Source organism: Cordyceps fumosorosea (assembly GCF_001636725.1).
Source record: "Cordyceps fumosorosea ARSEF 2679 chromosome Unknown scaffold_45, whole genome shotgun sequence".
NCBI classification, from domain to species: Eukaryota; Fungi; Ascomycota; class Sordariomycetes; order Hypocreales; family Cordycipitaceae; genus Cordyceps; species Cordyceps fumosorosea.
Window position 1 is genome coordinate 2,337 of NW_017387345.1, and position 15,486 is coordinate 17,822.

Here is a 15,486-nt window from a genome sequence, read left to right on the forward strand (position 1 = left end):
TATATAATATTAATAATATTAAAGAGTTAAAGTATACTAAATAAAAAGAAGTAGAATAGTTTTAAAAAACTATAAATACTTTTTTTACTTTATTCAAAGCGCGGATGCGACTCATGAACGGCGAGCGCCCTGCGGGAACTGGCCGCCGCCGTGATCGAGAAGGAGGAAAACGGCCTGCGCCCGTCAGACGTAGATGAGGACCAACTTTGCGACGACTAGATCCGGGCCGTCACCTCAGCGGGCTTCTCTCGGGAACGCTCGAAGCTGGCATCACCCAAGGGGAGACGGGAAGGATGGTAAACGTAAGAACCAATGTCCTCGGTACATAAGCAGGTCACAGGACCAACGTCAATTTGTGCATGGAATTCTCTGATAGCTTCCTGGCGAGGGCACCAGGCCTATGGCGACAGCAGTTGTCACATGGCGCGGCCCAGGCCACTAGACAGGCCCCTCAGGACACACCAAATGGATCAAGAAGTTCCCCTCATGCACAATCCATCACATTCTTCCTTGACTTAACTAGCCTTTCTTAACCTTAATAAGCCCTCCATTTCCAATACATGCCAATGTCGGGCTGTTCTGTCTTGCAGCCAAACTTCCCCGCATCCCCGCATTTTGCCGTGCCGATTGCGGGGAACCTCCTTCACGTCCCGGCTCCGACATGCTCATGTGACCTTTTCCATCTTGCTCTGGCCGAATCTTTGTCGGTCCAGCATTGCCTTGTATAAATCCTTCTCATATCCCATCTCCCATCGAAAGCTTCTGCTCCGATTTCATCCAAATCATGAGCCCAAGCACCATGGCCCTGCACACACCCACCACCACCCCCTCCGTGTTCGTCGGCGGCCGCAAAGGCGACAAGTTCCGCTTCACCGTCCTCGCCGACGGCCTCGTCCGCTACGAATGGGCCCCTGACGGCTCCTTCGAGGACCGTCCCTCCGCCTTCGCCGCCAACCGCCGGCAGTGCCAATCCGACGCCTTGCCCTCCCACCGCCTCGTCGAGTCCGCCCGCTGCATCGACATCCACACCTCCCGCTTCCACCTCACCTACCGCAAAGCCGCCGCCGGCTTCTCCCCCGAGACCCTGTCCGCACGCATCCACGGCCCCCTCGGCAGCACCTGGCGCTACGGCGACGCCCCCGCCACGCTCGGCGGCACCTGTCGCACACTCGATGGCGTTGACGGCCGCACGCATCTCGAGCCGGGCGTCACCTCCCGCACGGGCTTCGCCAACCTCGACGACGCCAGCATGCTCTTCACCGCCGACGGCTTCATCGCGCCGCGCAAGGAGGGCAAGGACAGGGTGGACGCGTACCTGTTCTGCTACGGGCACGACTACCGCGACGCCGTCAAAGCGCTATACCGCGTGTCCGGCGCGCCGCCGCTGCTCCCCCGCTGGGCGCTCGGTAACTGGTGGTCGCGGTACTACGAGTACACGGCGGACTCGTACCTTGCGCTGATGGACCGGTTCGCCGCGGCGCGCGTGCCGCTGGCCGTGGCCGTGGTGGACATGGACTGGCACTGGGTACGCGACCCGCGCGTCGTCGAGGCCGGCGCCTCCGGTTGGTCGGGGTACTCCTGGGACACGAACCTGTTCCCGGAGCCCCGCGAGTTCGTGGCGGAGCTGCACCGGCGCGGCCTGAAGATCACGCTCAACGAGCACCCAGCGGACGGCGTGGCGCGGTACGAGGACGTGTACAAGGAGATGGCGAGGGCTTTAGGGCACGACACGTCCCATGGGGACGCGATCCCGTTTGACATTACGGACCGCGCATTCGTCAAGGCGTACTACGGCATCGCGCTCAGACACGTCGAGGAGGACGGCGTCGACTTCTGGTGGACCGACTGGCAGCAGGGTACGCACTCTGGCATGCCCGGCGTCGACCCTCTCTGGCCGCTCAACCACTTTCACTTCCTCCACAACGCCGACCTCCAGCGCCGCCGTGGCACCCGCCCGCTCGTCTTCTCCCGGTACGCCGGCGCCGGCAGCCACCGGTACCCGATCGGCTTCTCCGGCGACACCGTCACCAGCTGGGCCTCCCTCGCCTTCCAGCCCGAGTTCACCGCCACCGCCAGCAACGTCGGCTACGGGTGGTGGTCCCACGACATCGGCGGCCACATGCTTGGCGCCCGCGACGACCACCTCACCGCCCGCTGGGCGCAGCTCGGCGTGCTCTCCCCCGTCATGCGCCTGCACTCCACCAAGACGCGCTGGGTCGCCAAGGAGCCGTGGAACTTGCCCCTCGGCGGCCCGCAGGAGACGGTGGTCGAGTTTCTGCGCCTGCGGCACCGCTTGCTGCCGTATCTGCACACAATGAACAAGAGGGCAGCGGAGAGCGGCGAGCCGCTGGTGCAGCCGATGTACTGGGAGCACCCGGAGCGCGAGGAGGCGTACGGCGTGCCTAACGAGTACTGCTTCGGCACGCAGCTGCTGGCGGCGCCGATCACGGCGCCGCAGAACCGCGCGATCAAGACGGGGAAAGTGCGCGCGTGGCTGCCGCCGGGCACGTGGGTCGACTTCTTCACGGGGGTGGTGTATGATGGAGATCGCGAGATGTGGCTGAGTCGCACGCTGGATAAGACGCCGCTGCTGATGCGGCAGGGCGCCATCGTGCCGCTGGACGCGGACGAGGATGGCGGTGCGAACGGCGCGGCGAACCCGCAAGGTCTGGAGATTGTGGTGGCGGTGGGCGCGGACGGGCGGTTTGACATCATGGAGGAGGATGAGAGTTTCGAGGGCTACGCGGAGGAGCCGCGGTGGGTGACGACGTCGGTGGCGCTGGATCAGCGTACGGGCGTGCTCACCATCGGGCCGAACCGCAGCGGCGCGCTCGCGTACTCTAGGAGGTGGAAGGTGCGGCTGCTGGGCGTCCGCGATCCCACAGGTATCACCGCTTCCGTCGGCGGCCTCACAACGGCTTCCGTCGCGACGGCGGTCGAGAACGGCACCATGGTGGACCTCGGTCGCATCGCCCCGGGCGACACCGCCGTCCTGTTCCTCGGCCCGAACCCGCAGCTGTCTGTCAACGATTTCAAGTCTCTGATCTTTCCTATTCTCTACGATGCTCAGGTCAGTTTCGAGCTGAAGGAGAAGATTGATGAGATTATTACCCCAAAGGACGTCCCAGCGTCCATCCGGGTGGGCCAGTTGGCCGCCCTGGATATGGATGAAGACCTGCGCCACGTTTTGAACGAATTTCTCCTAGCCGACAGTCGAAGTTAGCTTGCGAATGCCTGCCGTTGCTGTAGCTTTATTTGGTTGGTGCCTCAGAACTGGCAACTCACCGCACGAAGAGCTTTTGTAAATATGTGTTATCACCTTATGAAGAGCTTTGATCAAGTAAGAAAGTGTATTTATGAGATAGATAAAAAGAATTAAGGAAAGTAAACGAAACTAATTAAAAAAGAACAAATCGATGCGCACAGGCTCACGTCTTGAAATTAATTATGAACCTTTCACCACCTTTCTTTTTTCGTGGCTTATTTGTCGCAGTAGTTCTTGCATCGGCTGGTATCGACGCTCTTGTTGGCCAGGACACAGGCCGCGTACTGCTTCTTGCAGATGAGGTCCTTGATGAGACCAAGAGTGCGCTTGTCGTGGCTCTTGGTATCCCGGGGAGACTGTTCCAGGCCGCGGCCGAGAAGACCGCTGGCCTTGTCGAAAAGGCAGGTGAGATCGTTGGCGGCAAGACACTGGTCGAGCTGGTACTTGCAAGCAGCCTGGCAAGCGTTGCTGACGCCGGGCTTGGGGAAGATGGGGCACTTGAAGGTGTTCGAGTTGTTGTACAGCTTGTAGGCGCCGCTGTTGAAGGTCTTGGAGTCGTCGTTGCACGAGACGATAGGCAGGGGGATGCCGCAGACCGGGTTGCCGGGGCCGAACTTGTGGAGCCAGCTGGAGCCCTCGGCGCAAATGTTCTCGGGGCTGGGAGGGCATTTGGTAGGCGTGGGGGTAGGAGTGCCAGTGCAGGGCAGGAGAGTGGTGGTGGTGGGCGTAGGAGGCTCCTTGTTGGTAATGCCGCAAGTCTTCTTGCTGCAGCCACCCTTGACACAGCTGAGACAGCAAAGCTTGATGGCCTTGCAGCGAGCAGCGTAGTCGAAGCAGCCGGCCGTGTTCTGGAGACCAGCGTGCAGGAAGCAGATGGGAACCTGGACAGCGCAAGAAGCAGCGGCGGCAAGACAGCCGACACCCTCGTTCCAGTCAGGCTCAGGGTTGGGGCACCAGTCTCCACACTTGTTGGCGCAGGCCGAGGGAGTGGGCGTGATCACAACAGGGCACAGAGTGGAGGTGGTGAATGTCGAAGGCTTGGTAGTCGTGGTAGGAGGAGTAGTGGAGGAGGGGCGAGGCGTCGTGGTAGGGACCGTAACGGAAGTAGTAGACGAGGGGCCAGTGCTGGAGGGAGGGATGACGGGAGTGGTCGTGGAAGAAGCAGGACCGGTGCTTGAGGGAGGGGCGGTGGGGGTGCAGCTGTTAGAAGTACCCGGAGGGCAGGTTTCAGGGCCACCAGGAACGGTAGTGCAGCTGGCAGATCCAGGATTGCAAGGAGTGGTGGCGGGAGTCGTGCTGGGCGCCGGGGTGGTGGACGAGGCAGGACCGGTGCTTGAGGCGGGGCCGGTAGAGGTGGCCGGGCCAGTGGACGAGGCAGGACCTGTCGAGCTGGCGGGACCAGTGGAAGAGGCCGGGCCAGTGGAAGAGGCAGGACCAGTCGAGCTGGCAGGACCAGTGGAAGAGGCGGGGCCAGTAGAGGTAGCCGGGCCAGTGGACGAGGCAGGACCAGTCGAGCTGGCGGGACCGGTGGAAGAGGCCGGGCCAGTGGAAGAGGCAGGACCAGTCGAGCTGGCAGGACCAGTGGACGAGGCAGGGCCAGTGGACGAGGCAGGACCGGTCGAGCTGGCGGGACCGGTGGAAGAGGCCGGACCAGTGGACGAGGCAGGACCGGTAGAGCTGGCAGGACCAGTGGACGAGGCAGGGCCGGTGCTCGAAGCAGGACCGGTCGAGCTGGCGGGACCGGTGGAAGAGGCCGGACCAGTGGACGAGGCAGGACCGGTAGAGCTGGCAGGACCAGTGGACGAGGCAGGGCCAGTGGACGAGGCAGGACCGGTCGAGCTGGCGGGACCGGTGGAAGAGGCCGGACCAGTGGACGAGGCAGGACCGGTAGAGCTGGCAGGACCAGTGGACGAGGCAGGGCCAGTGGACGAGGCAGGACCGGTCGAGCTGGCGGGACCGGTGGAAGAGGCCGGACCAGTGGACGAGGCAGGACCGGTAGAGCTGGCAGGACCAGTGGACGAGGCAGGGCCAGTGGACGAGGCAGGACCGGTCGAGCTGGCGGGACCGGTGGAAGAGGCCGGACCAGTGGACGAGGCAGGACCGGTAGAGCTGGCAGGACCAGTGGACGAGGCAGGGCCGGTGCTCGAAGCAGGTCCAGTGCTGGAGGCAGGGCCGGTGCTAGAGGCAGGGCCAGTGGACGAGGCAGGTCCGGTGGAGGAGGCAGGGCCGGTCGAGCTGGCGGGACCGGTAGAGGAGGCAGGGCCGGTCGAGCTGGCAGGGCCAGTAGAGCTGGCCGGACCAGTGGACGAGGCAGGACCAGTCGAGCTAGCAGGACCAGTGGAAGTGGCCGGGCCAGTGGAAGAGGCAGGACCAGTCGAGCTGGCAGGACCAGTGGACGAGGCAGGGCCGGTGCTCGAAGCAGGTCCAGTGCTGGAGGCAGGGCCGGTGCTAGAGGCAGGGCCAGTGGACGAGGCAGGTCCGGTGGAGGAGGCAGGGCCGGTCGAGCTGGCGGGACCGGTAGAGGAGGCAGGGCCGGTCGAGCTGGCAGGGCCAGTAGAGCTGGCCGGACCAGTGGACGAGGCTGGGCCGGTCGAGCTGGCAGGGCCAGTAGAGCTGGCGGGACCAGTGGACGAGGCAGGACCAGTCGAGCTAGCAGGACCAGTGGAAGTGGCCGGGCCAGTGGAAGAGGCAGGACCAGTCGAGCTGGCAGGACCAGTGGACGAGGCAGGGCCGGTGCTCGAAGCAGGTCCAGTGCTGGAGGCAGGGCCGGTGCTAGAGGCAGGGCCAGTGGACGAGGCAGGTCCGGTGGAGGAGGCAGGGCCGGTCGAGCTGGCGGGACCGGTAGAGGAGGCAGGGCCGGTCGAGCTGGCAGGGCCAGTAGAGCTGGCCGGACCAGTGGACGAGGCTGGGCCGGTCGAGCTGGCAGGGCCAGTAGAGCTGGCGGGACCAGTGGACGAGGCAGGACCAGTCGAGCTAGCAGGACCAGTGGAAGTGGCCGGGCCAGTGGAAGAGGCAGGACCAGTCGAGCTGGCAGGACCAGTGGACGAGGCAGGGCCGGTGCTCGAAGCAGGTCCAGTGCTGGAGGCAGGGCCGGTGCTAGAGGCAGGGCCAGTGGACGAGGCAGGTCCGGTGGAGGAGGCAGGGCCGGTCGAGCTGGCGGGACCGGTAGAGGAGGCAGGGCCGGTCGAGCTGGCAGGGCCAGTAGAGCTGGCCGGACCAGTGGACGAGGCTGGGCCGGTCGAGCTGGCAGGGCCAGTAGAGCTGGCGGGACCAGTGGACGAGGCAGGACCAGTCGAGCTAGCAGGACCAGTGGAAGTGGCCGGGCCAGTGGAAGAGGCAGGACCAGTCGAGCTGGCAGGACCAGTGGACGAGGCAGGGCCGGTGCTCGAAGCAGGTCCAGTGCTGGAGGCAGGGCCGGTGCTAGAGGCAGGGCCAGTGGACGAGGCAGGTCCGGTGGAGGAGGCAGGGCCGGTAGCAGGGCCAGTGGACGAGGCAGGTCCAGTGGAAGAGGCAGGGCCGGTGGAAGAAGCAGGACCAGTGCTGGAGGCAGGTCCGGTGCTAGAAGCCGGGCCAGTGCTAGAGGCAGGGCCGGTGCTGGAGGCAGGGCCGGTGCTGGAGGCAGGACCGGTGCTGGAGGCAGGACCGGTGCTGGAGGCAGGACCGGTGCTGGAGGCGGGACCGGTGCTGGAGGCAGGACCGGTGCTGGAAGCAGGGCCAGTGGACGAGGCAGGTCCAGTGGAAGAGGCAGGGCCGGTGGAAGAAGCAGGACCAGTGCTGGAGGCAGGTCCGGTGCTAGAAGCCCGGCCGGTGGAAGAGGCAGGGCCGGTGCTGGTAGCGGGCACGGAGCTCGAAGGGCCGACGCTGGAGGACGGGTTGGGGCCGACGGTGCAGGGCTCGGTCGAGGCGAGGTCCTTGGCGAAGTAGACGTTAATGCGCTGGCTGCCACCGCAAAGCTTGGAGCTGTCGCCGTTGCAGGGCTTGTTGCACTCGGCTTCGGGGGCCTTGTTAGCGTACGGGTTGAGGTTGGAGTCGCACCAACACTCGCCACCGTACTCAACACCGGCGTACGCATAGCCTTGGTCCTTGCAGGTAGAGATACACTTGTCGGGCGTCAGGTTGGGAACGTTGGCGGGGTGGCCGAGAGTGCGGCCGTGGCTGCTGTTGTCGGTGTAGCAGCCCTGGGCCTGGTAGTCGGCGGTGGTAACCTCATCCGGACCCTTGTTGAAGGTGGGATCCTCCCAGACGGAGAAGGCGTTCTGGCCACCACAAGACTCGGAGGAATCGCCACTGCACTTGTAGTTGCATTGGTTGACGTGGACCTGCTGGCCACCCTCGATGTTACCACAGTAGCAGACACCATAGTAGGTGAGAGCAGCATAACGGTAAGAGTTGCCTTTTTTCTTTGTAAATCAAGTGGTTATCATGGGAGGATCGTCTCGTTCACGTACCCTTGCAAACAGCAGTACACTTGGCAACAGTCATGGAGTTCTGATCAGCAGAGGAGCGGAAGTCAAAGGGGCTGCTGCCATCCTTGCTAGCAACGCAACCGGCGCATTGGAAAGGAGGGAAAGGCTTGGGGCAGGCAGGCTGCTCGGTGTAAGACGCCTGAGAGACGCCGAGCAGGGCCGCAAGCGCAACCGCGAGAACGCGGCGGGCGGGAGCCATGGTAGACGATCTCAGTTAGTAGTGCGGGAAAGGTAGAAACGAATGTATGTGTAGGCCCTGTTCAACATGAAAGAAAGAATGTCGACTAAAAGCTGCAGACGCTGTGCTCTGCCTCGAACCGTCAATGCAGAAGTTGATGTGCAAGTTCCGACGAACGGAAGACCAATTGGTTTATATGCTTCCAGTCAGGGCAGCAGAGCCAAAAGCAGGCAAGTCCAAGGAAAGGCATAGCCAAGGCTCTTGCCACAGAGCCAGGGCCGGGTCCAAGCATGATCCGAGAAACGGTGAGGTTGCCCGAGCTGGGCATCTCGCTACACCAGTGGACTGAAGCATGAGCTCGAGCGTTCGTTTTAGGATGGATATCGAGCAGGTCTGCGCTAGGCACATTGTCTGTTCTTGAAAGACTAACTGTTAAAGTTAACCGGCGCATTGACAATGGCATTGTGTTGGTAATATTCCACCCCGCTTTCTTCGCCGGCCTCCATCATGATGCCGGCATGCATGCTGAACGGCCATGTATTGCGGTTGCCGGCTTCCGGAAGGTCCATTTTGAGACTTTTCAGAGCTTTCCATGTCGATCAGATGCCCGAGATGATCTGGTAATGACAGCAGCGAAAGCGAAATACAGAGGCACGACAACTTGGCGGCCAGGAGACGCGTCTGCTTTTGGCAGATCTGCGATAGTGGTGAGCATATTTTTCTACATCGCATATAGAAGATAAAATTGCAGTGAGCTTTCCGCTGATTACCATGCCAAAAAAGGTTAATCAAGGGGCAGGATGTTCCTTGTTGGGAGCGGGCAGCCCACGGCCGTGCCCCAGGCCAAGTCGCGCATCCTCCGAGCAGCGCAGGTCATAGCCAGGTCGGCATCATACTCTAGTGTGGAAGACTCTTGACTGATTCGGGCCTAGAGCAGGACCAAAAATAAATCCTGCCGATGAAGAAACATTCAAGCTGCCAAGGCCGTGGCGCCCTGGCGGGCTGAGACGGCGATGCGTCCGATACCATGCACCATGAGGGCTCCTTGGTGCGGCCGCGAGTACACAGCGATCACCGCGACGCTTCCGTGATTGGGCGGACGGGGGCGGGTAGACGGCTTGCTCGCAAGGATATTGGCGTACTCGCATTGCTCCTTGCTGACGGGGCCGTTCTCGCACTGAACCAATCGACTTTTCGGTATGATGCCGCTGTGCATGAACCGGAGTGTAAATCAGCAAACAGAAGGCAGCTGGAGAGGAGGCCCGTCGGTGGGCCGATGGCGGGCTATCGCATTGAACAAACAGCGAGATGCATGAGTCCGGTGTTTCTGCCAAGAATCAATACGGATGATGGGGAAGCGGATGAAAACATTGACAATGACGGTGATGGCTTCGATGGTGATAGCTCTGCTTGGACACCGCAACAGCCAAAGCTCAGAAGCAAACGCGCGCCGCGGTTTCCTTTGCCAGCTTCCTTCTCCCTTTGTCTTAGTCAGTCCAGGCAGGTACGTAGGTACCTATGTATAGGTATGTATCTTATGTAGTATGCGCGCAGCTAGCCGAGGCTTGTTAGGTACATAGGTACCAAGTAACTACGGATAGCCACGCCAAACGGCTCGTTTCTCGCAACTCCGGCTTCCTCCTCCAATTACACCGAGCAAATTTTTTTCCTCTCTCGCACAGCCATCAACATCGGATATTGAACCTTCTTGCATTATTCGATGCATAACCAGATTTGCGCTGCCCCGTTTGCTTCTATAAAGTTGGCACGCATGAACTACCGCTTGGTAGCGCCTCCACAGCTATTGCGGGCAGAGGAGTCTTCGAAGGGACGGTCCAATCGCCGAGCGCCAAAAAGGAGCGATAATAGAGTTTTGTATCAGGAGAATGCAGGGGCCGGGGCATCAGCGCGCAAACCGGGCCCGCGCGGAGGCCATCACAGCAAGCGCAAGTCTAGCCTCGCCGAAGCAGGTACCAATGCACCGCGCTGGAGGACTTGGGCCCCCAACAAGCCACGACGGGGTGTATCACGTACCGGTAGGCCATCCTTGCCTTCTCCACCACCAGAAGAACTTTTTCCTGCTAACATGTGTTCGCTTGGTCGTTGTGATGGCACCGTCAAGTGCGACGAAATCGAGCCAGCTTGCATGTGCAGCGCCTCAGGTGAGAGGTCTGAGGGTTATTATGACAGGCTGCCATCAGATCGTCCGGCGTCGCCGCTGTCAGCCTCAACTTCTCACGGAGCTTCATCCCGCACATTCATGCGCGTCGTCGCTCAAGGGCCAACGGCCTCGCATCGCTCTTGACCCGGCCGACGTCGACGTCAGCATCCCCCAGCCTGACCCCGTTTGACACGCTTCGCTCCCAGATCGTGAAACCGGTCACCGGCAGCCTCGACTACGCATTGCCAGTCGTCTAGGTGCCGCAGGAATGCGAGGTGCAGCCGGTGATACGAGATGCATCTCTAGCCCTCACGGCGCCTCACCAGTGGCAGCGGCACCCAACCGCCGACACGTTCCGCAGAGCATGGCACGAAAAAATCATCCATAGCACACTCCAAGGCCGCCCATCCAGCGCGATATTGCGCTGGCCCGCCAGGAGCACCTCTTGCGGGCCGAGCGGAAGATGCTGCTCCGGCCAGCTTGTTCCTGATGGCGCTCAGCAACTCGCAAGCTGACCTACAGCCAACTGTTATGCACGCTAGCAGCTGCATTCAGCTGTCCTTCAGTGGCGCTTCTCGAAGCTATTATTGACAGGCATCGGCGACGCGGCGTGGCAGTATTCGTACTGTATACGTACCAAAATGCGGATTTCGTCGGTGCTGTCGTTGCACTCTGAGTTGAGTTGGCTGAAACGCATACAGCCATGCCGTCTTGGCGTATGCCTAGTCCTCTACCATGTATCCGGATGTTTTTCTTTGCCATTCCTTGGATGTTGAACATGGCTTTGAGCGTCTCGTTCCCTCGCTCGTTGGTGTCTAGCACTCGTTGACGGAGGAGTGACGGTGCAGCCACATCCCTAGACCGACGTGAAGCATCCCATGCCTGGTAGACTTGCAGAGATAAGAAGTAAAATTTGACGCGCTCCATGTATCCGGCGCATGTGGAAGCAAAGAAGGAGCATACTGGTGCGGCATCTTCACCGACATCCTCTGTTATCTGGCCCCATGTGCTCCGTTCCCAGTCGATCTCCAGCGTGGGCTCCTCTAGACGGCCAGTCATACTATCCAAGCGAGGGTTCTAAATGACGACAAACGCCGACTGCTGCCCGTCTTCCAGCTCGCGCATCTACTCCCCGTACTAGTCAGGCCGCGTCGCCTTGAGACCTTTTATTACTGACGATGTGAGGAGGTGCTCGAGCAGCTCCCGACGCTCCTGTTGCCGCCGCCGTAGCACGTGAGCAGCCGCAGGTGGCACTGCTGCGCGTCCTTCGGGAACTCGGGAGCCCTCGCATGCGAGCCGACCAATTCTCGGCTGGGACTAAAGATCTCGCCGCCGAGGCTCGAGACTTAGTTCATGTCTCCCAGACCAGCAGCTTAGAGACTGGTGCGTCTGATCATCCCGCTTTCCCTTTGAGCATGCCTGCAATACGTAGTTAGGGGTCTATCCTGAGCTAGCAACAGCTGTCCCGGCCGAGCGACCTGGCGGCATATCTCGCAGATGATCAAGTTTTTGTCATGCTGCGAGGCAACGATAACAGCGACAGCAGCTACAATCTGGTACAATATGTACATGTAGAAATATGGAGTGGTGGGGAGTCCATTGTGTGGTGCTATACAGTTCAACGTTCGTATGGACGCTGATAGCCTTTTGCATGCCGACCATGTGTAGCATGATACTTACCAAGTTCTCTGGACAGTTTGTCGGGGTTGTACATGGGGACGGATACAAAGTGAAGTTAAAACCCCCAATTTGAGATCAGTAGCTCATCGGCAGGCAAAAACTACTGCTCATCGTGATGAACCCTCAGCATCGTGTCATATTTAATCTGCACTTGCTAACTCCAGGGTATCTGTCTTAACTGGTGATTGTCTAATGTGAACGAATGGAAGGCGCTGTGCAGTACAATCAAATAACTGTTTCGCGATATGAGAGATGCTTGATTGCAGTACATCTACCAAAATCACTTGAATGATGAAGTTGGAGCATGTCTTTTTGGATTTCTTCTCTAGTTATGATATTCGCTGGGTGCTGCGTGTCAGCCACACTTGGATGGCGAGGACGCCACAGATGTTCCTACCACCTGGTTCGCAGCCACACTACTCGATCCACCTCTCGTCAAGGACCACCTACGGGTTCGACTTCATCACACGCCGACACCCATCGAGCAGCCTATCCGACTGACCATCACGGGCCACACCGCCAACGAATCGACCAAGACTACGATGCGCCTCGCCGCGCTCCTCGGGACACTCTGCGCGGCCACGCTGGCCGCGGCCGCGCCGCGCACCGCCCACATCTACATCCAAGCCGTGCAGGACGGCGGCGGCAAGCCTCACCCCCTCGCCGAGGTCTCCTACGACGTCTCCGCGCCCTCCGCCGGCGCCTCGATGCTCACCTACGAGGCGCCCGACCTGCCCGACGGCACCTCGACGGTGCGCGTGGGCGCGTACGACGCCGCGTCCGGCACCTGGGCCTCGGGCACGACGGTGGCCTCGGCGGACAACCTGGCGCGGGGCTTCGCACCGCACCTGCTGCTTTCGACGGACGCGGCGGCGGGCGAGGTGGTCAGCGTGGCGCTCAAGGGCGTGCGCATCGACGCGGGCCACACGCGCGACTTTGGGCCGCGCGCGGTGCTGCTCCCCGAGGCGCGAGGGCGGCAGCCGGCGCTCAACAAGCCCGTGGTGCTGAACCCGGAGGGCAAGAGGGAGGAGCCGCAGGAGAAGACGCTGCTGCAAAAGTATGTTGATGGCTTTATTGTACGTCGGACGAGGATCGGTGTGCTAACGTGGGCTTTGCAGGTACTGGTGGGTGATTGCGGTGGTGGTTTTCATTGCGATGAGCGGTGGAGGGGAAAAATAGACGGCCACGGCGACCGGGAATACATCAATATACAAAGGCATTGGTTCAAGCATTCTGATCCGTTTTATTGGCTTTTTGGTGCGGTGATTTGGTCGGGCACTCAGCTGTCCACCATCTGCAAATGTGAAGCGAACCACCACAAATCTGCCCACCGCGACTTGGAAGACTCAATTCACCCAGCCAATAGCTGTGCTACAACCTTGTCATAATAACCCAAATAATTCAAAACAGAGAACTTGGTTTAAGTCTCCATCAAGTCACTGCAGGGAGCAATCGCGTCACGTGCAGCGGAAGCTCCAGCAGCTCTTGGCCCAATTAGGCCTAGCGGCGTTGCTACGCAGATGCAGCGACCAAAGAGATGCGTCAAACAGTGCTTTTTGCGCAGGCACTTAAAAGCCGTCGTCCTAGACGCCTATTCGTCCAGTTTCGCGTTTGCTCCCCTCCAACTCTTCCCTTGACTCCAATTTACCAACCAGCTCATCTCTTCGTTACGACAAAAACCTACTTCCCGTCCGTATACACACCAGCTCCTTCAAACACCATGCCCGACGGCGTCACCAACCCCAACAGCTCGGCCGCTAGCGGCTTCGCCGAGGAGAAAGGCAAAGGCAAGGCTGCCGAACGCGTGCACGACGACGCGCAGATGGACGAGGACGACGATGACGAGGACGATGACGACGAAGAAGATGATGATGACTTTGAGGGCGAGGTAAGCGCAATCATTGTTTGTGTGATGATTAGGACCGCATGCTAACAACTCGCTATAGAACGAAGGAGGTACGAATTGAAACGACCGATTGCTTTGTGCGACGAGGGATAACGCGCTGACCGTGATACGATGCTAACGCTAGATTCCACCGCAGATGATATCGAGGATGGCGCCGACGAGGTCGACCTGGACAACATCGTCGAGGGTGGCCGCCGCACTCGCGGTGCCAAGATTGACTTCGCCAAGGCCGCCGCCGAGAACCCGGCCGACGACGAGGACGACGAGGATGACGAGGACTTTGAGCCTCCCGTCCAGGACACGGAGATGTCTGGTTAAGATGTTGAGGCTCCTGTCCGTTTGTAGAATCAAGAGAAAAGGGGGACTTTTGCAGGGAAAGAAGAAAATGATGCAGAAATGATGCAGAAATGGTGACGACTTATGAAGGCGGTGTGCTGTGGACCTTAATCGGAGGGCATCGTTTTTGCATTACATACGGTACACCAAAAAAGTATATTGTCAAGGTCCAAAATTCAATGATATCATGGAAGGGTTCTGAGATGGCTACGGCTCAGGTACTTGAACAATCCCAGCAAATTAAACTACCTTGCAGACTACAGTGACGAACCTTGGAAAAGATGGTAGGATAGCCTGACAACTGGCGGCTTCCTGCCTTGGGTAGTAGCTTGCTGGCGTATCTGCGCCGTTTGCCAGCTGATTTTTTTTCTTGTCGCTTGAACATCTTTGCGCTTGCTCGCTTACGAAAACATCACTTTCCGAGGAATTAGGGAATGCCTACGCGGATCACATCCGATACAGACGACTAACTATCCAAACAATCTTATTAGTTATCCAGAGGCCGTACGGTGGCACACTCAGGCACAGCCCGAAACGGACATGGACCCGAATAATAGCAGCCAGCGTTTGATGAGCGTCCTCTCGCTGAACACCGGCAAGGAGCCAGCCACGTGGGGGATCACCGTCGTCCGCACCGACTACAAGGCGCCGCAGCAGCACCTCGTCGACGCCCTCGCATGCCTCAACGACGCGGTGCGTGCGGACCTGGGAGCCTCGCGGGCGTACCCTCAGAGGCGGGACGGCTTCGTCCTCGATAGAATCGCGTTTGACGAGAACTGGCCGCCTTTAGCACCGCGCCGCCCCAGGAAGCAGCAGCATAAGAAGAACAACGAGCAGCAGCGGCTCGCGGACGAGCTGTTTGCGCGGTACAGCACGGAGCTCCTCAGCAAGCGCGACAAGCTCAACGAGGCGGACGCGGATACCGTCCGCAAGACGTTCCAGGACTGGATCGTGCAGCAGCGGGGAAACCCGCACGGCGGCGACATGCGCTACGTCTTCTGCGTCGTCCTGGACGCCGAGGCGATCCGGCAGCTGCACGACCTCTGGCGCCTCCGCCGCCGCGGCTGCCAGGAGGCGCGCGCGCGGGTCCGGGTGCTGGACGCGATCCCCGGCGGCGGAGCGTATAGCGTGGGACTCCGGGGCGCGCACGGCCTGGTCAGCTTCTGCTTCGCGCGTCGGCGCAGCAGGCACCCGCTGGAGGTGCTGCTGACGGGGCCGCCGCGGGGCGAGGAGGGGATGTGGTGCTTTGGGCCGTGGGAGGCGGAGGCGCTGCCGCCGCCGCCGCCGCCGCCGTCGGCGTCGGCGTGCGAGGAAGATGGGAACGAGGATGGGATGCCGATCAAGGGCAAGGACAAGGGCAAGGGAAAGGCGCGGAAAGGAAAGAAAGGCAAGGGCCGAGGTTTGAAAAATGGTGATAAGAGCTGAGTTGGCTACATTTTTGGATTTGATGCTGGTCGTTTGTGGAGAGACTGAGGATGATGCCGATGATACCCA

The 15,486-nt window shown here is 60.4% G+C and overlaps 5 protein-coding genes across 5 annotated transcripts; 4 read left to right on the forward strand and 1 right to left on the reverse strand.

The window, feature by feature from the left end:
• Positions 1–799: 799 nt before the first annotated feature.
• ISF_09277 (Glycoside hydrolase, family 31) lies at positions 800–3,223 on the forward strand (the record flags this gene model as incomplete). Its single annotated transcript, XM_018852880.1, has 1 exon — positions 800–3,223. One exon carries the CDS (start codon positions 800–802, stop codon positions 3,221–3,223), a length of 2,424 nt encoding a protein of 807 aa, XP_018699890.1.
• A 257-nt stretch (positions 3,224–3,480) lies between these two features.
• ISF_09278 (Carbohydrate-binding WSC) lies at positions 3,481–7,930 on the reverse strand (the record flags this gene model as incomplete). Its single annotated transcript, XM_018852881.1, has 2 exons — positions 3,481–7,658; positions 7,714–7,930. The coding sequence occupies 2 exons, from the start codon at positions 7,928–7,930 to the stop codon at positions 3,481–3,483; spliced, it is 4,395 nt and encodes a 1,464-aa protein (XP_018699891.1).
• Positions 7,931–11,584: 3,654 nt separating this feature from the next.
• Positions 11,585–12,929, forward strand: ISF_09279 (hypothetical protein; the record flags this gene model as incomplete). Its single annotated transcript, XM_018852882.1, has 3 exons — positions 11,585–11,626; positions 12,110–12,807; positions 12,869–12,929. The coding sequence occupies 3 exons, from the start codon at positions 11,585–11,587 to the stop codon at positions 12,927–12,929; spliced, it is 801 nt and encodes a 266-aa protein (XP_018699892.1).
• A 541-nt stretch (positions 12,930–13,470) lies between these two features.
• ISF_09280 (Histone chaperone domain CHZ) lies at positions 13,471–13,974 on the forward strand (the record flags this gene model as incomplete). Its single annotated transcript, XM_018852883.1, has 3 exons — positions 13,471–13,638; positions 13,697–13,706; positions 13,793–13,974. 3 exons carry the CDS (start codon positions 13,471–13,473, stop codon positions 13,972–13,974), a joined length of 360 nt encoding a protein of 119 aa, XP_018699893.1.
• Positions 13,975–14,532: 558 nt separating this feature from the next.
• Positions 14,533–15,417, forward strand: ISF_09281 (hypothetical protein; the record flags this gene model as incomplete). Its single annotated transcript, XM_018852884.1, has 1 exon — positions 14,533–15,417. The coding sequence occupies one exon, from the start codon at positions 14,533–14,535 to the stop codon at positions 15,415–15,417; it is 885 nt and encodes a 294-aa protein (XP_018699894.1).
• Between the last annotated feature and the right edge of the window lie 69 nt (positions 15,418–15,486).